A 24,587-nucleotide genomic window follows, 5' to 3' on the forward strand; every position below is an offset into this window, starting at 1 on the left:
GTCCAGCTTCCACGCCCAGTCCAGCCTCTGCTCTGGGTCCTGGCTCCTCATCCCCGGATCCTACACCACGCCTCGCCGCCAAGACCGATCCGGTCTCCACGCCCTGCCCGGCCTCTCCACCTGGTCCGGCTGCCGTGCCGGCTCCACTCTCCTCGACGGATCCTGGCTCCTCATCTCTGGATCCTACACCACGCCTCGCCGCCGAGACCGATCCGGTCTCCACGCCATGCCCGGCCCCTACACCTGGTCCGGCTGCCGTGCCGGCTCCCGGCTCTTCGACGGATCCTGGCTCCCCGTCTGGTCCAGCTCTGCGCCGTGATCAGCGTCCTGGTCCTCGCCGGGGTCCTCGCCGGGGTCTTCGCCGTGGTCTTCGCCGTGGTCTGCGTGGGATCCTGCTCCAGGGGTCGTCGCCGCCGCACCTCCGGTCCGGCTCTCCTGAACCGGCCCCGAGTCCGGCGGCTGGAGGGTCTCTCGCCCGGGATCCTGCTCCAGGGTCCAGCTCCCCTTCCCGGGCTTCTACACCTGTACCCACCCCCCCTCGTCGGGCCTCGGTGCCCGTCCCCACTCCCCCTCGCCGGGCCTCGGTTCTCAGGTTCTGCCCCCCTCCCCGGGTCTCGGTGCCCATCCCCACCCCCCCTCGTCGGACCTCTGTTCCCAGGTCCAGTCCTCCTCCCCGGGCCTCTGCTCCCGTCCCCACCCCCCCTCTCCGGGCATCTGCGCCCGTTTTCTACCCCCCTGGCTGCTATGCCCCTCCTGGGGTTTTCGCTCGGCCTCCTGGTCCCTCGTCTTCGGGTCCTCTCCCTGGGTCCTCTCCGGGGTTCCGGCTTCCTCCCTCACCTGCTTATGGACGTTGTTTTCGGGTGTCTGGAAGCCACCCGTTGAGGGGGGGGTACTGTCAGGATCCTAGGCCCGGTCCTGGCTGGACTGGGCAGGATGGTAACACTGGGCAGTACCCTCCACCTAACTTTGGGCAATGCCCTCGATCTGACATTGGCCCTCGGCCTGACATTGGCGCCCTACCACCCTCTAGTGGTGACAAACAATCGGTGCGCTCCAGTACACTGGACATCCTGACTACTGTGTTAACTATAATTAATAGTTTGATTAATGTGATGTCATGGTGTGTACTGTCATTGTCTTTCCCTTCCCTGGTGTGATGTCATACACGGTTTTGGGTTGTTAGGAGTTGCTTTTGTGTTTAGTTGTGCTTTGCTTATTGTCTAGGTGTTGTTTGTGATTCTGTGTTGGCCAGGTGTTCTTAATTGGTAATTAGTCAGGGTATTTAGGTGTCTGTCTGTCTCCCTTTCGTTGTGGCGACATTCCTCCAGTTACCCCCTGTTCCTCCACGTCGTGTCGCACCGTTCTCCCTCTAGTAAGTCTTAGTGTTTGTTGTTTTGTATTGTGAAGTTTGTTATTTAGTTTCTGTATTTTTCCTTGTATTGCACTGGATTCTACAGTAAACATCATTCTCCAAGCTTCACTCCTCGCCTCTGCCTCCTCCATTCCTTCCCTTTCTGTATTATTGCATTCTACCTAACCCCATCGTGACAGGTACCCCCTATTCCTGTACTTGGAATGGATGCATCTTGTGACACCAGTAGACTAATGGAGTGTGACTAGCATGTCAATATCATGGTTATTGAAGTAAGGTTAAAGGACGGTATATGTCAATCCTGTTGGTTTTATGGGCCCAGACAATTTTATTTTATAGATCCCCAGTTTTATTTTGTTTAACCTTTAGTGTGACAGCTCTCAGATTGATTGAAATATTGAATTCAATATTTTATTTAATATTGATTGATTTGCACAGCTATTTAAGCCTCCTCCCCTAATGGTAGTGTTAATATTCAATTTGTGTGTATAATTCAACTATTTCTTTAGTTAAGGTTGAAATTCCCATTTGATACAGTTTTATGTTTTAAATCTAGTCTAATTTATATAGTTGAATAGGTCAATTGTCTCTTTATTTATTTATTTTTAGAAAATTTCAAGTAATGCGTTTGTGTGTGTGTGTGTGTGTGTGTGTGTGTGTGTGTGTGTGTGTGTGTGTGTGTGTGTGTGTGTGTGTGTGTGTGTGTGTGTGTGTGTGTGTGTGTGTGTGTGTGTGTGTGTGTGTGTGTGTGTGTGTGTGTGTGTGTGTGTGTGTGTGTGTGTGCGTGCGTGCGTGCGTGCGTGCGTGCGTGCGTGCGTGTGTGTGTGTGTGTGTGTCTGTGCTTGAAGGGTCAGCACGGTGCAGATGCAGTGCTGACTAGGGTTGGGCATCGTTTGGATTTGAACGATTCCGCTTCCGATTCCGATTCTCCATATCGATTCCTTTTCTAAACGATTCTCGCTTCCGATTCTTTGAGGTGCAGGTCAAAACAGGTCACAGCTTATTTCGCAGGAGAATTTCTTTATTTTTGAAAGTTTTAACTTTTTTTCATACTATTCACATTTTCAGTTGACTTGATACAGTTTAATTTGGTTGCTGTACTGTAACTATGGTATTAATTAACAAAGTTAAAAAAATATATATATATATATATTTTTTTTTAAGAATCGAAATGCAAATATGTTACTTCCAGTTCCAGAACCGGAAGTTATACCGGTTCCTATTAGAACCGATTTTCGGTGCCCAACCATAGTGCTGACCCTCTCGCTGTTTTGCACATGCGTCCTTCACCTTATAAGGAGCTGGCAGGGCGTGTCTGTATGCAAAATCAGGTGTACGAGAACGCGCTTTCAGTTTAAGAATGAGTGACGTTTTTCATTCATGGGAACCCAGCTGCGAAGATTTTTACGGAGATCGTTTCACACGTTCAGGAATTCGGAGGAGGATTTTTGTAAATGTGTTAGTACTGTACGTACATGTTAGAGAATGAGGACCTAATTTGTGTGTATGTACAAATGATATAGATCTAATAATTCCTAATAAGATAATTATACCATACAGTACATAATTTTAGCGCTTTGAGATTTGCTCCACAACTATAAAGCGCCCTAAAAATCAAATATATTATTATTATTTGTATTATTATTACAGCTATTTAAAGTTATGTTGGTTTATATTATTGTTTCATAAAGTTAACTATATGTTTGTTTCATACACTGTATCACTATCACACTCCCTTAGACACAGCTTCATCTCTATACCCTCATACGTAGTGTCACACTATATTCCTGTCACAAAACCCTGAAAGGCCCAAATTAAAATGAATACAAAAGCTATATAGTTAAACACATCACATTATACAATCTGAATCAAGGACATGTTGGGGACAGGTGCTTAACCAAAAAGAAAGGGCACCTCAATGGTACTGTAGAAGGTTTTCTTGGGGGGTGTTTTGTTGTGCTGTCTGACACTTAACCTCTTAAACCGCTCTCCCTCACTCTCTTGTGCAACTCCTCTTGCAGTATTGAGTCCTCAATGTCTAAATTATGGTCAAAAGCATGACATAAGTGGAGACAACAGACCACATATGAGTTGCTTAAAGCAATCAATAACTTATAGGCTGAGCAGAAGTTGGCACCCCAGTAACAGTGAAACAGGGTTTCATTAAACAATGTCATCAATAAATTAACAAGCAATAGAGAAGTCGACACTCCAACAAGAAGCACACTTATATTTTAAATGTATCAAGATGTATAGGTCACCCAACAGCAAGCACACTTACAAGCCTAAACATCAAAATCCACTGGTCATGTGGCTGCAGGCTGCTGACACACGTTCTCTGGCCGCCTCTCTCGCTTCCATATCTCTCTCTTACCACCTCTCCATAGAAGGCATAATTACATAATCAGTGAAATTACTTTATCCCTTCATCCCAAAAGAGCTTGAATTTCTAGTTACTAATTACTCATGGCTGCTTCCTGGCTTCCTTTTCTGAGTTACACACACACACACGCACGCTCGCACGCACGCACGCACGCACGCACGCACGCACGCACGCACGCACGCACGCACGCACGCACGCACGCACGCACGCACGCACGCACGCACACACACACACACACACACACACACACACACACACACACACACACACACACACACACACACACACACACACACACACACACACACACACACACACACACACACACACACACACACACACACCACACACACACACAACACACACAATAACTATAGAAAATTAGCTGTTGGTGACAAGGACTTAGATACCCTGTTCATTTTTCATGTACCCACTATGCCCTCCTGTCAGCTGTCAGAGTACGGGGAGGTGGGCTGTCTGTAAGCTGTCATTGATGAATATTTATGAGCATACCCTACAACATTCCAGTATAATGAATGGTTATTAAGTTAGAAGCTACAATCAAAATTATGCAGTTACTGTTCCTTAACCTGAATACCAGAAAACCCCAGTCAACATGTGTGATCTTACTGATCAATTGTGATTTTATAGACCATGTATTGACTGAGAGAGAGAGAGAGAGAGAGAGAGAGGGGGGGGGGCTACGTTCAGTGGATGGGACACTAAATAAAATAGCATAGATATACCCTATACAGTACTTGCAAATAGTGTGAAGCAATTCCTAAAGCGCTTCAATATCAATATAAAATGAAAATGAACAGTATATTTATACTTTGTTTGGCCAATTGTCCACATACTTTATCTCCCACAAAGTAACTCATCACACTGACTGACTCATGCAAATGTGAGCAATTTCGCATCTGCCGACCTGACTCAATCAATATATCCGTTCGGCAGAGCGAGCTGTGCACAAACAGGAATTGATCTAAAAAGAAACCCTTTCAGATCTATGTATGCATGTGCCTGGCCTGAATAATAGAGGGTCACATAGGCTTAAACACAAAGAGGTCAAAGGGCGAAGATGATCTTAATAATAATAATAATAATACATCTATTTTATATAGCGCTTTTCCAGGTGCTCAAAGACGCTTCACATGGGCAGGAGAGACAAACTATGGCAAAACAAAAAAAAACAGAACAAAAATAATACATGACAAAATAAAATAAAACCGACAGAATTAGAGGTCAAAAGCAAGATTGAAAAGGTGGGTTTTGAGGGCTGATTTAAAAGATGTCAGGGTGTTTGCATCACGGATATGGCTGGGGAGGGCATTCCAGAGGGAGGGGGCAGCAGCAGCAAAGGCCCTGTCGCCCCAGGTCCGGAGCTTGGTCGTGGGAGGTGTTAGGAGGTTGGCATCTGCAGACCTAAGGCGACGGGTGGGCGTGTGACGGTGGAGGAGGTCGGACAGGTAGGGAGGGGCAAGGTTGTTGAGGGCTTTAAATGTGATGAGTAGTATTTTAAAATGTATCCTGTATTTGATTGGAAGCCAGTGGAGGTCGTGGAGGACAGGGGTGATGTGATCAGAGCGACGGGTGGAGGTGAGCATGCGGGCAGCAGAGTTTTGGACATATTGGAGTTTATTGAGAATAGTGTTTGGTGAGCCATAGAGGATGCTGTTGCAGTAATCTAGTCTTGATGATATGAATGCATGAACCAGTGTTTCAGCAGCGGAGAGTGATAGGGAGGGGCGAAGACGAGCAATGTTCCGGAGGTGATAGAAGGCAGATTTGGTTATGTGGTTCTTGACCCTTGCCTTCTGCATCTTAGCTCATTTAATGGCTGCACTGCTTGCTCACAGTTTCAATCTAACATTAATCTGGTAACCCTAAACCTAACCCTAACCGTTACATAAATATGGTGATTCCAGTGACTTTGAGTTACATGTGCTTCCTTTGGTTATATCAATACATATAATTGTGTTTACAAACCTGGGCCCTACTCAACTAAGTCGATCAAGAGTCCCATTATCCAGATTCAATTAACCCGATGTTTGAATCCGGGATTTTCCTGTTCCTCGAAGGTGGATTCAGTCTTGTTCATTTGAACCAGACTTGAGACCCAGGATAATTGCGCGCGCCCGCCTCAGCTGAAAAGACAGCAAGTGTCGATAGCAAAAATCCTGATTTTCTAACGGCATTGATTGATTAATTGATTTAAAACTTTATTAACAGATTGCAGTACGGCTCAATAGCCTCGCCGACAAGTTAAATGCATAATCTATAGGCTAATTTTAAGTCCCTCATTACCCCAATCAATCAGATTATATTTCTTTAAACTTGCCTGCTGGCAGTAGGTTTATGGAATGGATAATCAAATGAGATCTTGCTAGCGAAAATAATTAGTTCAACAGTTTCAGAATAAGGATACGGCTCTCTTATCCATTGATGGATGTATGGTTGATGTTTAATTTGTCTGGCACCGTGGTGTGATGGTAGGTCATTTTGCCTTTCACGCGGACGACCCGCGTTCAAATCCCCCTTCTTCTAGTTTTCTTTTTCTTTTTGCAATGTAAATATTTCAATTTGGTGCACGTTGAGAGCTATATAAAGAATGACATCCTCAATGCATGTAGATTTATAATATTTTAACTTAAAACTAGGCTACTTTTGCGTATATTCATTAATATTATATTCCAAAAAATTATATTGGAAACACGGGGTTTCGAACTCAGGTCGTCCGGTTGACAGGAGTGAGCACTAGCTGTTGCAAGAGACCCGTGTTTAGAATATTTTTCTTTTGAATGAAGTTTTATCTCTTTATTCTCAAATGCATTAATGTGACGTCAACGGCTCATTCAATTGCTCAAATCCGTCAAACAGCGCATCTCATCAGACATTTTAATCCCAGTTACAATATCACAATAACGTGTGAGTGATGATACAATTCAACAATCCTCAGATTCCTCGTAATTCATAATCCACAAAAACCAAAATCCACGCATAGACACTTCAATTTTATGCTTGAATGAAACACAATCCGGGCGCTCCGTTAAGCAAATCTACAGCGGAGAATATATGAAACTAATCAGAGCCAAACGGCCGATAGGTTTCATTCATTAAAAATATCCCTGCGGGATTCACATTTGCAATGCGCCGTTATTAAAATAACCACATGCAGCGTGTATCGCGACTCCGAGCGCCGTATATGACGTGCATTATTTTATTTAGGACAAAGTAAATCTATAGGCTGAATATGATTTATTATCAGCATTTAGTTCTATTATTATACATTTCAAAAGCCCCCTCTAGGAAAACGAAGCACACAAACATAATTCAGAATGGTATAATGGGATCTAGACTGTGAGAAATATTTCAGGAAGCGAGCTGGCATTTCTTTGCGGGGGCGTGGCCATGGTTCATCCAGCTAACTGAACTTAACCCTGCTCCCGACCAGGTTCAAACTTTCTGATCTGTTACCATAGTGATTTAGAAAATCCGACTTCGGGGAACAGAAAGGTCTGGCTTAAGTCAAGCTATGCTGGAAATTATCCGGCTAACTCAGTTAGCCAGGTACGGGGAACGGGGCCCTGGTCCGTCCTTTCCATCAACCAACGTTTATGATGATATCAAATCAAGCTCTCTTGAATTTAGTAATTCAAAAATATATCTGCCAATATTGACCCACTACAGTTTGCTTATAGGTCAAAGTATGGTTTGGCAACATCACAGCACCGGATCATAAATACCTGACGATGATAGTGAAAATAGTATCAACAATTATAGGATCTAAGCGTCTACAGAGCATCAGAACTCGGACCTCCCTTCTTAGAGTGTGCTTACCCCCAGGCGGTCAGACTACTGAACAGTAACATTTATATGAATGTAGAATCTGTGGATTACCATATTTATTAATGTGATATTGTATGTTGCTATTGTATTTATTTGTAATATGCTGCTATTGTCTTTATTATATGCAATTGTTTTATTCTCAGGTTAGCTTTTATCTATTAATTGTACTGTTTATTTAGGGCTGAGTGAGAGCCAGGGCAAAATGCATGTCATTGCATTGACTGTACACTGTACATTTTAAAGTACAGTATATGACAAATAAACTTGAACTTAACCTCTTAACATGCAGATATAAAAGTGGCCATTTTCGTTTTTGAGGACTACTTCTTTTGCAAACAAATACTATACTTTATACTTATAGCACATGCATCCTGGTCTCTTTTGAAAAATACCATTCTGACCCCTATGCTGTAGCCTACAGTATATCATAGCGCACTGCATTGATACATTTCTCACTCACCATTGTATTTTGTGGGATGGCCATCTTTAACTAAACTCATTAGGGATATGCATTAAATTGTTTTATTTATAAGGCTCTGCTTATGAAACGTCCCTATTATCTCTGTTATTTGATTGCTTTTAAATATGGTACTACTACTAGGTCACAGGATTACATAGATATGATGCCCCATACAAATGGAATGAACTACAGAAAACCTTGAAGCTAGAATAGTTCATTCTGTTAAAATATCTTTACATTTTGAACTGATATTTTAAATGTTGCTTGTACTTTAATTGATATAATACCTAATAGTTTGTTGATGTTTGAAATTTTGTCTGAACTGTCTTTGTTTGTCCAAACTGTTTATATATGCCAATTGTAAACAAGTTGCACATGAAAAAGAGATCTCGGTCTCTTGTGTTTTTACCTGTTTAAATAAAGGAGGAAAATCTGAAAAATAATCAGGGCCATCATTACCAGACACACAACTTCTAATAGACTCCAACCCCCCCCCCCCCCCTCCAAAATTGTGTCAACTGGGTTACATTGTCAAATAATTCAATCTTCTTCTTCTTTCGGCTGCTCCCGTTAGGGGTTGCCACAGTGGATCATTCCATTCATGCTCCTCCTATTTCATTTGGGATGTTTTATGCTGGATGCCCTTCCTGATGCAACCAGGTATTTTTGGCGATGCATGTCTTTGGTGTGGGAGGAAGTCCACGCAAGCACAGGGAGAACATGCAAACTCCACACAGAAAGGACCTTCTTGCTGTGATACAATAGCGCTAACCCTGCCACCCTGTCAAATAATTCAATTTTGCTTCTAATGCTACACTGAACATATTGGTCCTGTCAAATCAACATGGTTCTGCTATAGAGCGCTAATTGATACAGTGCGGCTGTAGAGTTGTTTCTTCGCCCTCATAGACAGCTACTGTATTTGACCCAAAAGCCTGAAGACTAGTCCATTAACCGGTTGGATCATGGCAGAGAATTGCATCATGTACTTATGTAACAATTAGGACTTCTTTTGTGATGTATACAGCACATGGACATTAGAGGTTGGTGGACTTAAGGGTAGGCATTTAATTTATAGGGTTTCTTCAATATACCACTGCCCAATCAATTTAACTCCCAATGTAAAGGTCATGTAGTGGTGTTGGTACATATAATTGTCTTCCCTGTACTAGAATAGTACTAATAAGTAGACATGGTGATGTTAACTTATATTACAAGGATATGCCCCATGAGTTAGTTAGTCCTGCCAACTTTTGTAAATTTCTTGAGGGAAGTCAATATTTTTCACTAGCTACATATTGAAACACATTATGAACCTATGAACATTATCACATCTTCAATTTCAATCTTTTAGTGATTTAATCAGTGTATTGCCCCCAATGCTAACATAGAGTAAACCCTGATTAACCCTACTTAGATGTATGGAATACAGTATCAGGGGTGATCAATTCTGACTGAGTAATAACACCAAGCAATATGCAAATTGAGGATCCGAGTCAGGCTAATGATAAAGGCAGAGGGGAAACATCTCAAATATTCAGCCAAATTCAATAAGCAAATAAGGAAATATATGTTACACACTGCAATGCTGTTAAGCAAGCTCAAGTGAAAACAAACATGATGGTTTTACATATTTTAATGTTCTTTGTGGTAATAAGAAAATACAGAATAATCAATGTTGTGTATTCAAATAATATGTAAAGATTGTATTAATCTCTTCTGTTACTGATATTATCTATAGAAACAAACAGAAAATACTGTATAGGTTGCCTTCCTTTCCTTGATGGAAGAAAGACAGCCTCTTGAGATTCTGTATTATTGAATTTTTTTTGGAAAATAAGCAGTCTTTATTATTTTCAGGAGGCACAGAGATATTTGTCAAGGCCAAGATCAGCAGATGTACGATATCCTAAGAATAGCAAAAGTATTCCCTTATGAATCCCAAAATGTTCAATAATGACAACAAGCACTCAGTTATATGGAGTTTATATTTATTTATATTTTAATATTTACATGACCATCAAATAACATGCACACAGTACTGTGAAACTGTAATAACTTCATAATAGCCCCCCCCCCCCCCCCCTCTCGGACTCACACACACCTCAACTTTAATGAGCCAATGCTGCCACCCAGTGGGTTACACCTGCATATGCCTCCTAACAAACCACATTCTTGTGTGTTTGTTTGCTTTTACATTCAAACTGTTTTATTTTTCTTACTATATGCTTCATATGCATTAAAATGTCTGAGTTCTCAGCCCGGGCCACTGTATTACCCAGGTTCAAAGTCATGTGGGGACACACTCAAAGTAGGCATGTGGCAGTTTTTTGTCCCAACTCATAGACTGTGATGCCAGGATCTAGATGTTTTGGGACGGGACTGCTACCAAGTTGTGAAGACTTAAGAAGAGACCTCCATTACAACATTAATTTCTTACAAATTAAACGTAATAACAGGTCATAATTTCCATAACCCTATAAATCTGAAGCAATGAGCACAGCCATTGCTTCAAATTGGACTTACCCCAAACCAGTACTGGCTGGGAGTCTAATCCAATTAGTCTACCACAGACCTATCTGAAAGACATACTCCCTCGATACAGCATCTGTGGTTCTGCCAGACAAATCACTGAGACGGCCAGTTGAACAGTTCCCAAGACTTTGTGATAGAAGGCTCAATATCATCTATGTTACCAGCCAACAAGTACAACTCTAGCCAGCGGGTAGAGTTAGTAAAATACTGCTACTGTAACCTGCAAATATTTGCTGTGTATTTGCAGGTTACAGATATTACAGATACAAATATTGTAGTTCCACGAAAGAGAATAGATAGATACCAGAAGTTGAAGATCCTCTCATTGACAATTGGCTGGTTTGTCCCATTTGCAGGGCATCTGGCAACCCATTTCACTGCCACTGCTAGCACTCTGGCCTTGCTCAACTGTGTGCGAGTGTGTGTGTGTGTGTGTGTGTGTGTGTGTGTGTGTGTGTGTGTGTGTGTGTGTGTGTGTGTGTGTGTGTGTGTGTGTGTGTGTGTGTGCGTGCGTGCGTGCGTGCGTGTGTGCGTGCGTGCGTGCGTGTGTGTGTGTGTGTAGAAGAGTATATCCAGACATGTTACGTGAAGGTCAACAGGCTGATATCATAGCAGCCATCCACCTGGTAGAGAAAGCAAAGTTAAACAGTGTTTTTATCAGTCTCCGCATACAATACCCATTCCTTTCAGTAAGCAAAAAGGAAGGATCAATGGTAAGACAGATGAACAGAGAACATACGGCTGAGTTTATTTTGAAATAGTAATAGGCCCGTCTGTCTCTCTCCTGGAATGCTCTTGTTCAATAATCTGCCATATGCATTCTGTACACTCTTTCATTTTATCATGACAGATTCAGTTTATCATGACATGAATTTGGTCATCTACATTTCTGTCATCATCATCTTCATCAGTGGTCGACTCATCATTAGAGTCTCTTGGTCGATTAGTCAGGTGTTAGTGTTGTTAGTTGATTAGTTAGGTGTTAGTGTTGTTAGTTGATTAGTCAGGTGTTAGTGTTGTTAGTTGATTAGTCAGGTGTTAGTGTTCTTAACTGATTAGTCAGGTGTTAGTGTTCTTAACACTTTAATCGCCGGAAACGCCGAAACTCGTCATTGCCCGCCATGCTCATTCTGCCGAAGACGCCGTAACATGTCTTTGATATCAATATTTCAAAAATCTGTGATCGAAATCATATTTCTCCTCCGGGGACCTGAGATATACTGCTGAGCTCCACTCAACTGTCTAACGGTTCAACAGCGCCATCTGGTGGCCGATCGGCAGATCGCCCAACAGGAAGTGACACGCCAAACAGGAAGTGCTCACCCATATTTCGTCCGGGCACTCGCGATCGTTAGCCGGACTCCATCTCGACACACTGGATAATCAATCGCTCGCCCTAACTCAATAAACAACGTTATTTGGACGTATATAGTATTATACAACCTGGAAATGGTTCATCTAGATCAACATCCCATAATAGAAAACTGTCTACTCCAAGCTGATCGTCCAACGGCGCGAGGAAGATACGGTAAGATCCAGCGTTATTTTCCAACGTGTTCTTTACTAACTGCTCTGATGACCATATCACCCACACTACATGAATCATCTAACGTTGGCCACGGAATTATAAACGACCCCCCGCCCATCCGGTCAACATCAGATGATACGTAGTAACTTCTAGAAGTACCTCCAGTTGAAATTTTTTATCTGGCACCGATCGCTATCAAACTGTATTTCATCATCAATATAATGCATTTGGGGCTATAAATCAAGTTCTGGAGAAAGCTGCAGAAAACGATAAAAACATACTTATACTTTAGACCGTATTTTAGTATGAATATGTGAATGAAAAAGTATAACGTTGCTGTTCTGTTCGCTCCGTCGAGACTGTGCTTACTTTTGTTAATATTTATAGTTTTAAGAGTTTTGTCTGTACCAACAGTAGGTGCATTTAATGTGTATGACCGTCACTTATAGACATCGGATTACGGGAAACTTACCGATTGAATTACTCACTGGACCAGCTTTCCGAACCGCAACAATGGCTTGAAGAGATCCTCCGGAGAGTAGGACCAGATCCTTTGTTCCTTGATCCCAGGAACAAAAGAACCAGACGGCGTGGGAAGAGAGCTGGGATCCGTAACAGGCTGAGATCCAGACGCCACCGAACACCATTGCCCAGTATATTGCTAGCCAATGTACAATCAATTGACAATAAACTGGATGACATCCGAGCAAGGATTCAATACCAAAGAGACGTTAGGGACTGCAACGTTCTCTGCTTCACCGAAACGTGGCTCACGCCGGAGGTTCCAGACCACGCAATCCAACCAGCCGAACACTTCTTTATCCACCGCAAAGATCGGGGAGCAGAGTCCGGTAAACAACGTGGAGGAGGTATTGCCTTCATGTTCAACAACAATTGGAGCGATCCAACTAACGTGAAGGAATTATCCAACCACTGCTGCCCAGACCTGGAATATATAACCATCAAGTGTCGTCCTTTCTTCCTCCCGAGGGAGTTAACGGCGATCATCCTTGTAGGAGTGTATATTCCACCGCAAGCCAGTAACAACGTCGCGCTCTCCAGACTCCACGACGAGGTAAATAGAATACAAGCGGCGAACGTTAACGCCGCCATTTTGGTGCTGGGTGATTTCAATAGCGCCAATCTGAGAAAGGTATTACCTGACTTCTATCAGCATGTGACTTGCAACACCAGAGGCGGTAACATCCTAGATCACTGTTACACGCAATTTAAAGGTGGCTACAAGGCTCATTCTGATAGTGGCTTTGGTAAATCAGATCACGCGTCAATCTTTCTTTCACCAATGTACAAACAGAGAATCAAAAGTACTCCTGTAGTCTCGCGAGAGGTGCAGAAATGGGATTTGACGTCAGAGGAGACGCTCCGGTCTGCGTTTGACTGCACAGACTGGAATGTGTTCCGCGACACAGATAACATTAATGTCTACACGGAAACAGTGCTGGACTATGTTTGTACTATGGTGGAAGAAACAATCCCCACTACCAAAATGAGAGTTTACCCAAATCAAAAACCCTGGGTAGACAAATCCGTCCGTGAAGCTCTGAGAGAGCGCACCAAAGCATACAACGACGGCCTAGTGGCAGGCAACATGAATGACCACAAGGTGGCGCGATACAACGTAAGGAGGACAGTGTCAGAGGCCAAACGGCGCTACAGGGATAAAATTGAACTCCAGTTTGAACAAGCTGACTCTAGAGCTATGTGGCAGGGGCTCAAAACGATGACAGACTACAAAGGCGCCTCCCTCAAACTGAACAGTGACATCTCCTTAGCAAATGACCTCAATACCTTCTATGCAAGGTTTGATGCTGGTAATAACAACACCAGCTCACAAGCCACGGCAATGGGGGGGGGGGGGGGTCGGCTGCTGATGGAGGCGCAGTGTTCAGGGTAACAGAGCATGAGGTGAGGCGGACCTTTAAAAAAGTGAATATCAGGAAGGCAGCAGGTCCGGACGGCATCCCCGGCCGCGTCTTAAAAGTCTGTGCCGACCAACTGGCCCCAGTATTCACTGACATATTTAACCTGTCCTTAGAACAGGCTGTCATCCCCACCTGCCTGAAGAAGTCCACTATTATCCCTGTACCCAAAAAATCCAAGCCTGCTTGCCTCAACGACTACCGCCCTGTAGCTCTCACCTCCATAGCCATGAAGTGCTTTGAGAAGCTAGTAAAGGGCTACATCTGCTCCTCCCTCCCCATCAACATGGAGTCTTGGACCCCCTGCAATTTGCATACCGCCCCAACAGGTCCACGGAGGACGCCATAGCCCATGTGCTGCACACAGCAGCATCACACCTGGACAAGAGGCAGGGGAACTATGTGAGAATGCTATTCATCGACTACAGCTCGGCATTCAATACCATAGTCCCCTCCATACTCATAGCCAAGCTCAGGGACCTGGGCTTGAACTATGACCTCTGCCAGTGGGTCTTGGACTTCCTGACTGGCAGACCCCAGGTGGTGAGAGCAGGCAACTGCACCTCCTCATCCATCACCCTCAACATAGGGGCCCCCCAGGGCTGTGTTCTGAGTCCCCTCCTCTACTCCCTGTACACACACGACTGTGTGGCTCAGCGGAGTAGCAATACAATCATCAAATTTGCTGACGACACAGTGGTGGTGGGCCTGATCTCTGCCAACGACGAGAGGGCCTACCTGGAAGAGGTCAAGGTCCTGGCGGGATGGTGCCAGGAAAACAGCCTCTCCCTGAACGTCAGCAAAACAAAGGAGATGATTGTGGACTTCAGGAGGTCGGGGGTCAAGGACTACAGCCCCCTCAGCATCGACGGGGCACCGGTTGAGAGAGTCAACAGCTTTAAGTACCTCGGAGCCTACATATCCGAGGATTTGACATGGACCACACACATTGACAGTGTTGTGAAAAAGGCACGACAACGCCTCTACTTCCTCAGGCGCCTAAGGAAGTTCCAAGTCAGTCAGAAGATCCTTAAGAACTTCTACTCATGTACAATAGAGAGCATCTTGACCGGCAACATCACCTCCTGGTTTGGGAATAGCACTGCACAAGACCGAAGCAGACTACAAAGAGTGACACGTTCAGCCGAACGCACAATTGGAGGGGGGCTCCCCACCCTCCAGAACATTTACAACAAGCGTTGCAAGGGCAAGGCGAAGAGAATCATTAAAGACTCCAGTCACCCGAACAACTGCCTCTTTGAACTGCTGCGGTCAGGCAAGCGATACCGGAGTCTCAAGGCGAGCACAGAAAGACTCAGAAGAAGCTTCTATCCCCAGGCCATCAGGCTGCTAAACGAACAATGAATGAACACTACACAACAACAACCACCAAACGCACATAGCACACACATCCACACGCACACACTCACTTTAAACAAACACACTGTAGCACCCACTCCACACACTTTATAGCACACACCCACTTTAAACAAACACACTGTAGCACCCACTCCCCACACTTTATATTTATTGATGAAGGATTGCACTACAACTCGTACACCTTACTGTAAATTGTACCTAAATTGTACCTCATCCCATTTCTGCTTTGCACTATATAGTACTGTACATTAGTACACTGCATAGTATTGTATATTATATGGTAACTCAGAACATTGTACATATGTCTATACCGAACACTGTGACCTCATTTTCTTCTTCTAAAATTACATGCTATACTATGTTATTTGATACTATCTTGTCTAGCACAGTCTCTGGAGCGTAACAGTAAGAAGCATTTTGTATGAAAGTATTCTGTACTTCTGTATGACAACTATTAAAGAAACTTGAAACACCCTGAACAATAGATATAGGACATTGAATGGGCCATAATAATGTCAATTTAGCAATACAATTTAAAAAGTTATAGCCCTGCAAAGAAGGGGAACTTCTCCATAGACAAATAGAGATGGCGAGGGATGGTAAATTATGAATTTAACCATGGCGATCAAAGTGTTAACTGATTAGTCAGGTGTTAGTGTTGTTAGCTGATTAGTCAGGTGTTAGTGTTGTTAGTTGATTAGTCAGGTGTTAGTGTTGTTAGTTGATTAGTCAGGTGTTAGTGTTGTAAATTGATTAGTCAGGTGTTGGGGTTGTTAGTTGATTTGTCAGGTGTTAGAGTTGTTAGTTGATTAGTCAGGTTTTAGTGTTGTTAGTTGATTAGTCTGAATATACTGTTGGAGCCAAATCTCTTTCATTTAAATATGGAAATGGCGCCCCCCAGTGGCTACCTGAGTAATGTAATTGCTGTATGTAGTAATGTAATTAGAGCAATTAGATTGCCTACAGTACATACAGTTTTATATCGCTATACAATGCTTGCCTTTGAATTTAATATATTGAAAGAAATACTAAACCGTTTGATTTGATACAGACCGTATCCACACTCATACATACAATCAAGCAAACAACAACCTGCTTTGTGGAACCTCCAAAATCAACTAAAATCAAGACCATTGCAAACGTGAGTACAAGTGAGTACAAGGCAAATATGGTGTTTGTGAATTGAAATGTGTAGACCTGTCCCGAACTGTCCCTTACATGGCTTAACTTGCAAACAGAAAGCCAGTACACATACATACTGATGAGTATTTACTGAACAATCACAAGCACGTCACAATAATATCCACACATACAAAGAGCAGACCGTGAACGGCAGACACTATTTCTCAAACATTCCTCGAGTTGGGCTAACTACAGATGAAAATTGTTGAGGAAATAGTGTCTGCAGTTCACTATAGGCCAAAGCTCTCAAGACACAGAGCACATGGCTATGTGCAACTATCACTATGTCACAGCAGAACGATTCGGGATTTGGGGTACAAATCGTCAAAATGCCTCTTTTGAAACACACAATGACCAGAAGCTGTACTAACAGACCAGTGAGTGTTTTGAATGACTCACGTCGAAGCGGCCGATGGAGGCTGTAGTCTGGTTGGCCTGCATCACCTCAGTCAGAGCCCACATCTGCTGGATGCTGGATGACACAGTCTGGGGGTCTGGGAGACCCTGTTAAAAAAAAAACACACACACACACACACACACACACACACGCACACACACACACACACAGAGTGAGACTATAAGACAACACACACACACAGACACAAAGTGAGACCATAAGACAACACACGCGCGTGCGCACACACACACACACACACACACACACACACACACACACACACACACACACACACACACACACACACACACACACACACACACACACACACACACACACACACACACACACACACACACACACACACACACACACACACACACACACACACACACACACACACACACACACACACACACACACACACACACACACACTTACCTCCAGATCAGGGTGCTGTTCAACAAAGGTCAAGTCAGACAGCCAATCAGGAGCATATGGGTCCTGGAAGGAGGAAGGAAGTATTGATTCACAAACTGAAACCACAAAGGTCATCACGTGTTGGTCAAGCTGCAATCCTAGAACATACCTTAACTCTTACCTTAACCTTAACATTAACCTTAGTGGAAACCTCATACCCCACCCTAACCTAAAATAGAAAAGAATGGAAGATACTCTATAGCATTCATTTTCTTTGCAGCTTGGTGGTTAAGTGACAACACGGTAACAGGAACAGTCCTGACAGCATATGTTTTCACTTCATTGAGAAGGGTAATAAGGAAATGAGGTCATTTTAAATACTGTCAGTGTCCAGAGGAAACCTCACATTCTTGTGCAAAGAAATACATTCCAACGTGTACTGTATGTAATTATGGCAAAAGGGGTGATTCAAACCCCAAATCAGTGGAAAATCCCTATCAGTGCGTGGTTATTACCGGCTCCACGTGAGGATGTATTTTGATGTGATCCAGGCTGAAGTTGAGCCAGGCAGAGGAAGGCTGCCTGAGGACCAGTCTCACTGACATCACATGGTCTGGCTCCACCAGCATCTGCACGACACATAACAATGAACGACCCTATGAAATGAAACATGCCGTTTTCTGTTCTTACCTTATTACCTTGTGTCCCTGGGCATGAACACACGCACGCACGCACGCACACACACACACACACACACACACACACACACACACACACACACACACACACACACACACACACACACACACACACACACACACACACACACACACACACACACACACACACACACACACACACACACACACACACACACACACACACACACACACACACACACACACACACACACACACACACACACACACACACAATAGGTAATTTAAACTCAATACAAATACCTAGTTACCCACTCAGAGGTCCAGAGCCCCAGGTTGAGAACCACTGCAGAAGGCAATCCTTACTACATCTCATTGTATCGCCCTCGCTGCATCACATAAATAAATTATAATAGAAAATAAAAGTGATAAAATGCACTGAATTAATAAAGAGAAGCAGAGATCATGACACAACATCTCTGGCCCCAGCCCATTGCATCAGAAGTAAAAAAGAAAAAAATCTAAATAAACATTCACACTTAACTCTTTGACTGCCGTGCATCTCGCTTATCTTTACAGCTAGATTGCCAGCTTGATAGTCGTGTCCACGGTCGTTTCACTATGTTTGCGAAGCTGTGTGTGTTCTGTATTATAGCTGTGGAGACATGGTGTGGCTCATTTTGACAGACATTACTTGTAGTGCAACATGGGAAAAATGGCTTGTTTCTACACGCTGTAGTTTGTAGTTTATTACACGCTAAACATCACGCATTTCCAAGAAAATCCAGTATTTTTAATATAAATATAAAACGCGTTATGTGCAATAAGCCCAACCCGTTCTGGTTGATCCCCTGAAACCCCAAATACTCCCAAATCAAAGGTATATGACATGTATATATGTACCTTCACAAAATCATCAAGGGGGGGGGGTCATTTTAACTCAAAACTGTGATCGTGTTTGCCAAGCATGTTTTTCGTCCGGTGAAACACAGAACTGTGATTGTTAGAAAAACACGTTTCAGATTCGGTAAAATAGACATAGAATGTACCTTACCTTAGCCAGAAGGTATTCCAAGAAGAATAATTCCAAATAATCGCATCACCATCGCGATTACCAGTGTATATGTCTATACACGTTTCGATGGTCAAATACGCTTAGGCAACGGAATTTCGAGGCGATCAATGTGAATTTCTGTTCCAGCAGGAGGGGCCACTACCAAGGAAGAAAAAAAGTGAGGCTGTGTATCAACCCCAAGCCATTGCAGTTCAGACACAGACGATACTGCCACCTGGTGATAGTCGATCGGCATTGCAATTCAAACATATACAAACAACAAGGCGGCTGGGTGGCACAGCGGTCTAAGCGCTCGTCACCAACGCAAGAGACACCGGTATCGAATCCGTCTGTCAGCGTTGCCTCCGGCTTGGCCGGCCGTCATACTGGCTCAATTGGCAGAGTCAGCGGGAGGGAAGCCGGTGGGTGGTATTCTGGCCGTTGTAAACAGCGACTCCTACAGGTCGGTCAGGGCGCCTGCACAGCAAAGAAGGGATATGGTGAAGGTAGTGTGACCTCCCACACGTTACACTTCACCAATGAGAGTCCGCGCTGGCAGGTGAAAAAAGGTTGCTGGCTGTCTCCTATGTGACGGAGGAAGCATCTGATAGACTTCAGGACTCCCTAGACCGACCAGTGGGGGGCACATGCGAGCAACGACCAGGAAGGGGAAGGGGGAATTGGCATAACGACTAAATTGGGATGGGAGAAAATCAGAGAAAATCAGGAGGAGAAAAAGTGGATAAAAAAGAAAAACATATACAAACAAGCCAGGGATGGCTAGAATGATCCGATGATGATTTAGAACGGGGATCAGAGGAAAAATATCAAAGGATCAAAACCCGAGATATCTCGGGTCTGGCCATTAACTCATTCTGCGCCATCGCTTAATCCAGGAGATGGCGCTAGTACGCCACCGCTGTAAGTCAATGGGGTGACTGCGAGATTTGCGAGTCCTTAAAATATATCTTAAATTATAGCTATGGGTCTAATACACCCGTCGATTATCAGTTAGTTGCATCCAGTCAACATGTACAAAACGGATTGTTTTTTCATCAGTACATTTCCGTTTTATAGCCTTTTGAATAACTAAGTATAAGTATAACTTTGGGTGCTTCTGAGTAATTCCAGAGAAAGACACGATAATAGCGTTTTAGTGGAATACACTAAACACGTTGTAATTTTTCGCCTGATTATCGAATCTTCCTGAAATCAACGCTAGATCATCATTATTATCCTTCCTCGTGCACGCATGCAATGTGGTTTAGACCGGCGCGCCCCCCTGCCCGCACGGCTAGGATCGTCCCAGAAAAGAAACTACACCATTCCCAGTGGAGTGCAATACCCGCCGGCGGTGTTTGCCCTTTTGCGAGCTCAGACCCATTCCCAACAATAACATCATGGATGGATGAAAATGAATGGATATCGTTAATAAAAGAAATAACGATTAAAACCCGACTATACTCGTGATTGGCGCTCAAGCGATGGCGAGTTAACCCGACTATCATCGTGACTGGCGCTGAATGAGTTAAGTTCATCAATACTCAACAGTAAACAAAAACAAAACAACAAATAAACAATGAGTCAGTACACAATGCCTCTGTACATGAACAGTGCCCAGCTTAGAGCCTCTCACTCCGGGAGTTGGCTGGCGTTCCTCCAGAGCCAGCTCAGTCGGAGAATAAACAATGCTGATCTGTGCCAGGCTGTGTTAGCTTAACGCTGAAAGAGGGTGTTAGTCTATGGATTTGATATGAGTTTCAGCTGCGGCAGATATACTGTAGTGGCGTGTCATCAAGCCTGCAGTGGAATTAAGAGGTTAAATCCACCCTGAAATAACATTTGGAATGTGCCATTCCTATGATCTTGGAGAGAGCTATTGATATTCATCAACAGAACAAACTGTGTCTGACAAACCGTGCAGGGACTAGAGACACAAGACTCCAGTCTGCGTGACGAAGTAGTCCTGACAGCTTCCATTGGTACATAATATACGTATGAGTCATAGGGTGAGATGCATGGACACACGCACGCGTACACACACACACACACACACACACACACACACACACACACACACACACACACACACACACACACACACACACACACACACACACACACACACACACACACACACACACACACACACACACACACACACACACACACACACACACACACACACACACACACACACACACACACACACACACACACACACACACACACACACACACACATTTACCTGTGCCCTGTGTATGGAGCAGTAGTCCTGTGAGCCTCCCTCAGTATGGGGGTTGTCCATCAGGGCCAGGTCTCTCAGGGCAGTGCGCCACCTAGCAGGTGCCTCCTGCCCCGGGTCCCTCCTCAACAAGCGCACCGTCACAAAGGCTGTGTAGTAGTTCTTAAAGGAAATGTCCCTGATCTGGGAAGAACAATGATGCCAGAGAACTGACTTTGACAATAATTCACTTGATGGACATACTGACATATAGGCAACTTGGATACAGTGGTGACAATTGTAATAGTCTCCTATGCTGCCTCTAGAAATAAATATATACAGAAATGTATACTATGACTAATCTAGTTGAAAAGTTGACAGCCAGCTACTGAGAATTTCAGAATAACATGGGAGAGAGCATATACTAGCAAATACTATAGGCCTATACCAAGTCCTGTCAGAATTACCATGACAAACGTGGCCAATGAGCTGTGGCACTGCACCATATTATATGGCAAAACAAGTCATAAGAATACTATAAATGCAAGTATATTCCAGGTGGGGCGACATGATGACCCTTCCTGACCTTCCGGGCAGAGTCGTGGTCCCACTAGGACGGCAAACACCATTTTAATGAATTTGGTGTGAGTCTCCTTCATGAAGCTCTTTAGTTGGAACCGTAGTTGTGGGTTCACTTCTGCCTCATGTGCCAGTGGGTCTAATCTAATCTAAATCACATTATTACCATTTGAAGATAAAGACAGTACCACAAAAGTGCTTCATAGAGATATTAATTCTGCATAAACTTGCTCTGGGCTAAAGCGTTTGAAGATCGAGCCTATTGAGTTAATGAGCTGCAACGCTCCATTAGAAAATAATTTGCATTCATGCTTAAATACTAAAAAAGTAGGTCAATGACCAGAAATGTTAAGAACTTTTCCTCACCCCAGGCTTATTGAAACACACTTTCTATCTTGTCGGGTGGAGACCGATCAGTCACAGGCAACTGACCCATTTCAGGTCCAAACACTAATACCCTAATTGTGTAAAGGCTGTTTGAATTTTGAATTAATCTTCATTAGCTCTTCAATGCTCCTGTTGCACTTTAAAATGATTTTGCACTGGTATGTCTGTGACAGCTGTGTCTTATTGTATCTTATTATTTCGACCTACTGAAAGCCTTTGAATCCTCGGTCTGCTCTTGCACTTTCACCCTATATTCCCCATTCCATGTGCTGTACACAGGCTACTAATTCCAATGAATACAATATTGTATTAGGCCTATGTATTGTATGGTAACTCGGACATGGTCTCTCACCATCATGTCTACAGGGCGGCATAAACCATAAACTGTAAATAACATTGTTTTAACATGTTTGTAATGTTACATGCATTCTCAGCATAGGCTATATTGTGCTCAGAAACAAGCCACACAATCACAAACACTTATTATAATTTACATATCTATGGTTTCTCCCTTGGTATTTCCGAGCTGGGGTGTACTGAGGTCGTAATTCCGACCTCCCAACTAGGAGATTCCAACCTCTTCCAATGCCTATAAATGGCACATGAAGTTGGAATCTTGCTGTAGGCGTAAAGGCATATAGACACAGGCTGGTAGGGACATGGAGATATAGCTGATCTACCTGTTGTATCCCTATGGGTAGAGACTTACATTGGCAGTCTTTCCGAAGGGGAGGGTGATGTCAACGACAGAGACACCGGAGCGAGATGTGTCAGTTTTGGAGATGTCTCCAATCTGCAGATTGACTGGAGGCTTGATGGTGCAGGTCACAGGTCTTGTTCTTTCGTCACTGCTGCTGTCACTCATCTTGATTCTGGTGGTGGGAGGGGTGATTTCTAGGACTAATGAAAATGTATTTCAAGGCATGGTTTTTTTTCTTCTTTTTTTCAGGCAAGTACGCCTATATTAGATGTCACTGTGGGTGAAGAGGTTGTTTAAAATCACTCTCTATGGGTTTAAATTGGTCTAACTTGATTCAAGAGATGACTGGGAGATCACTAACATTGCGGTTGTCTATCATATACAGGAATAGGACTGTGAGTTAGAGATAGTGGAGGGTCACAATTGTAATCATGAATGACATGTATAATTCACAAATCATCACATCACATACAATTTCAAACCGCAGAGTGATTGGCAGGGTGAAGTAAACTACTCAGATGATAGCTTACAACTGTTTGTCCTCATGCAGATCTGACAGTAAGATTCACGGTCGTTGCTCAGTCAAACTACTATAGTATAAAACTATGGGTGGCCCCCACAGATTAGCGTGACATAGGCATATTCCTCATTCAAGAGCAAATAGGCCAGCAATGCAATTTGCAACCCTGGATAATTATAGTCAATCAACTGAGTTGAGTAAAATATGTGTTCAGCCAGATCTAGCTCAACCAATGATAGGTTGAATGGTAAGTAATGCATTTGTTTATTCTTTAGCGAACAGTAGCCTACAGTGATGTCCACAGAAAACGTCCCGTCCTCCTGGCCACACTAGTTAGCACCATGGACAGCGACATTGACCGACAACAAACAGCATTTTTTTAAACAGTTATATGGTCTATTTAAGTGCTATACGCTTGCTATAAGTCATTACAGTTTACAACTGGCAGCTTCATTGTGATCAGTCATACAGAAATGCAAGCTACTGTAGTTAGCGAAAGCAGGTTGGCATTAGCAAGCTAGATATTTTGGTAGGTGAGCTGACCTTTTTCTTAGTGTTGGTAGCGATCAATCAAGAGCAGATTTGTTTGCTCATTGCCTGTCCTTTGTTCAGGGAGAACAATCTGGGTTCGGTCAAGCCATGGAAGTGTTTGCATAATGTTAAACGCTTTACATTTGACTCGAGCCGTTCTCAGTCTAAAAACGCTGTGGATGCTACTTCCTGAATGTGAACGTTACTAAGGCGACACGAGAGTCTTAAAGGGCCAGCAGCATGGTGATGAACAAGTAATGTTTGTGGACAGCAAGGCATTATTACCAGGTGTAGACAATAGATGGCAGCCTTGCTCTATGGTTGGAGAGAGGCTTTTGCGAGACTACAGCCCTCCCACTCTCTCTCTCTCTCTCTCTCTCTCTCTCTCTCTCTCTCTCTCTCTCTCTCTCTCTCTCTCTCTCTCTCTCTCTCTCTCTCTCTCTCTCTACCCACTCCCTGTCTTTTATTTTCCTGATTTCCCTTTCTT

At 43.6% G+C, this 24,587-nt stretch overlaps 1 protein-coding gene across 2 annotated transcripts; it reads right to left on the minus strand.

Annotated features, from left to right (window-relative positions):
- Positions 1–10,156: 10,156 nt before the first annotated feature.
- nicn1 (nicolin 1) lies at positions 10,157–24,280 on the minus strand. 2 transcript variants are annotated; one of them, XM_084316910.1, is made up of 7 exons: positions 24,113–24,280; positions 23,059–23,249; positions 21,408–21,587; positions 17,962–18,075; positions 17,468–17,530; positions 17,029–17,133; positions 10,157–11,222 (listed from the first exon to the last, which is right to left on the minus strand). In XM_084316910.1, exons 2-7 carry the CDS (start codon positions 23,212–23,214, stop codon positions 11,181–11,183), a joined length of 660 nt encoding a protein of 219 aa, XP_084173036.1. In that variant the 5' UTR covers positions 23,215–23,249; positions 24,113–24,280; the 3' UTR covers positions 10,157–11,180. The 2 variants fall into 2 exon arrangements, with proteins under 2 accessions (XP_084173036.1, XP_084173037.1); XM_084316911.1 differs by having other exon boundaries at positions 23,059–23,323.
- Between the last annotated feature and the right edge of the window lie 307 nt (positions 24,281–24,587).

Source organism: Notolepis coatsorum (genome assembly GCF_963971535.1).
Source record: "Notolepis coatsorum genome assembly, chromosome: 6".
Lineage (NCBI taxonomy): Eukaryota > Metazoa > Chordata > Actinopteri > Aulopiformes > Paralepididae > Notolepis > Notolepis coatsorum.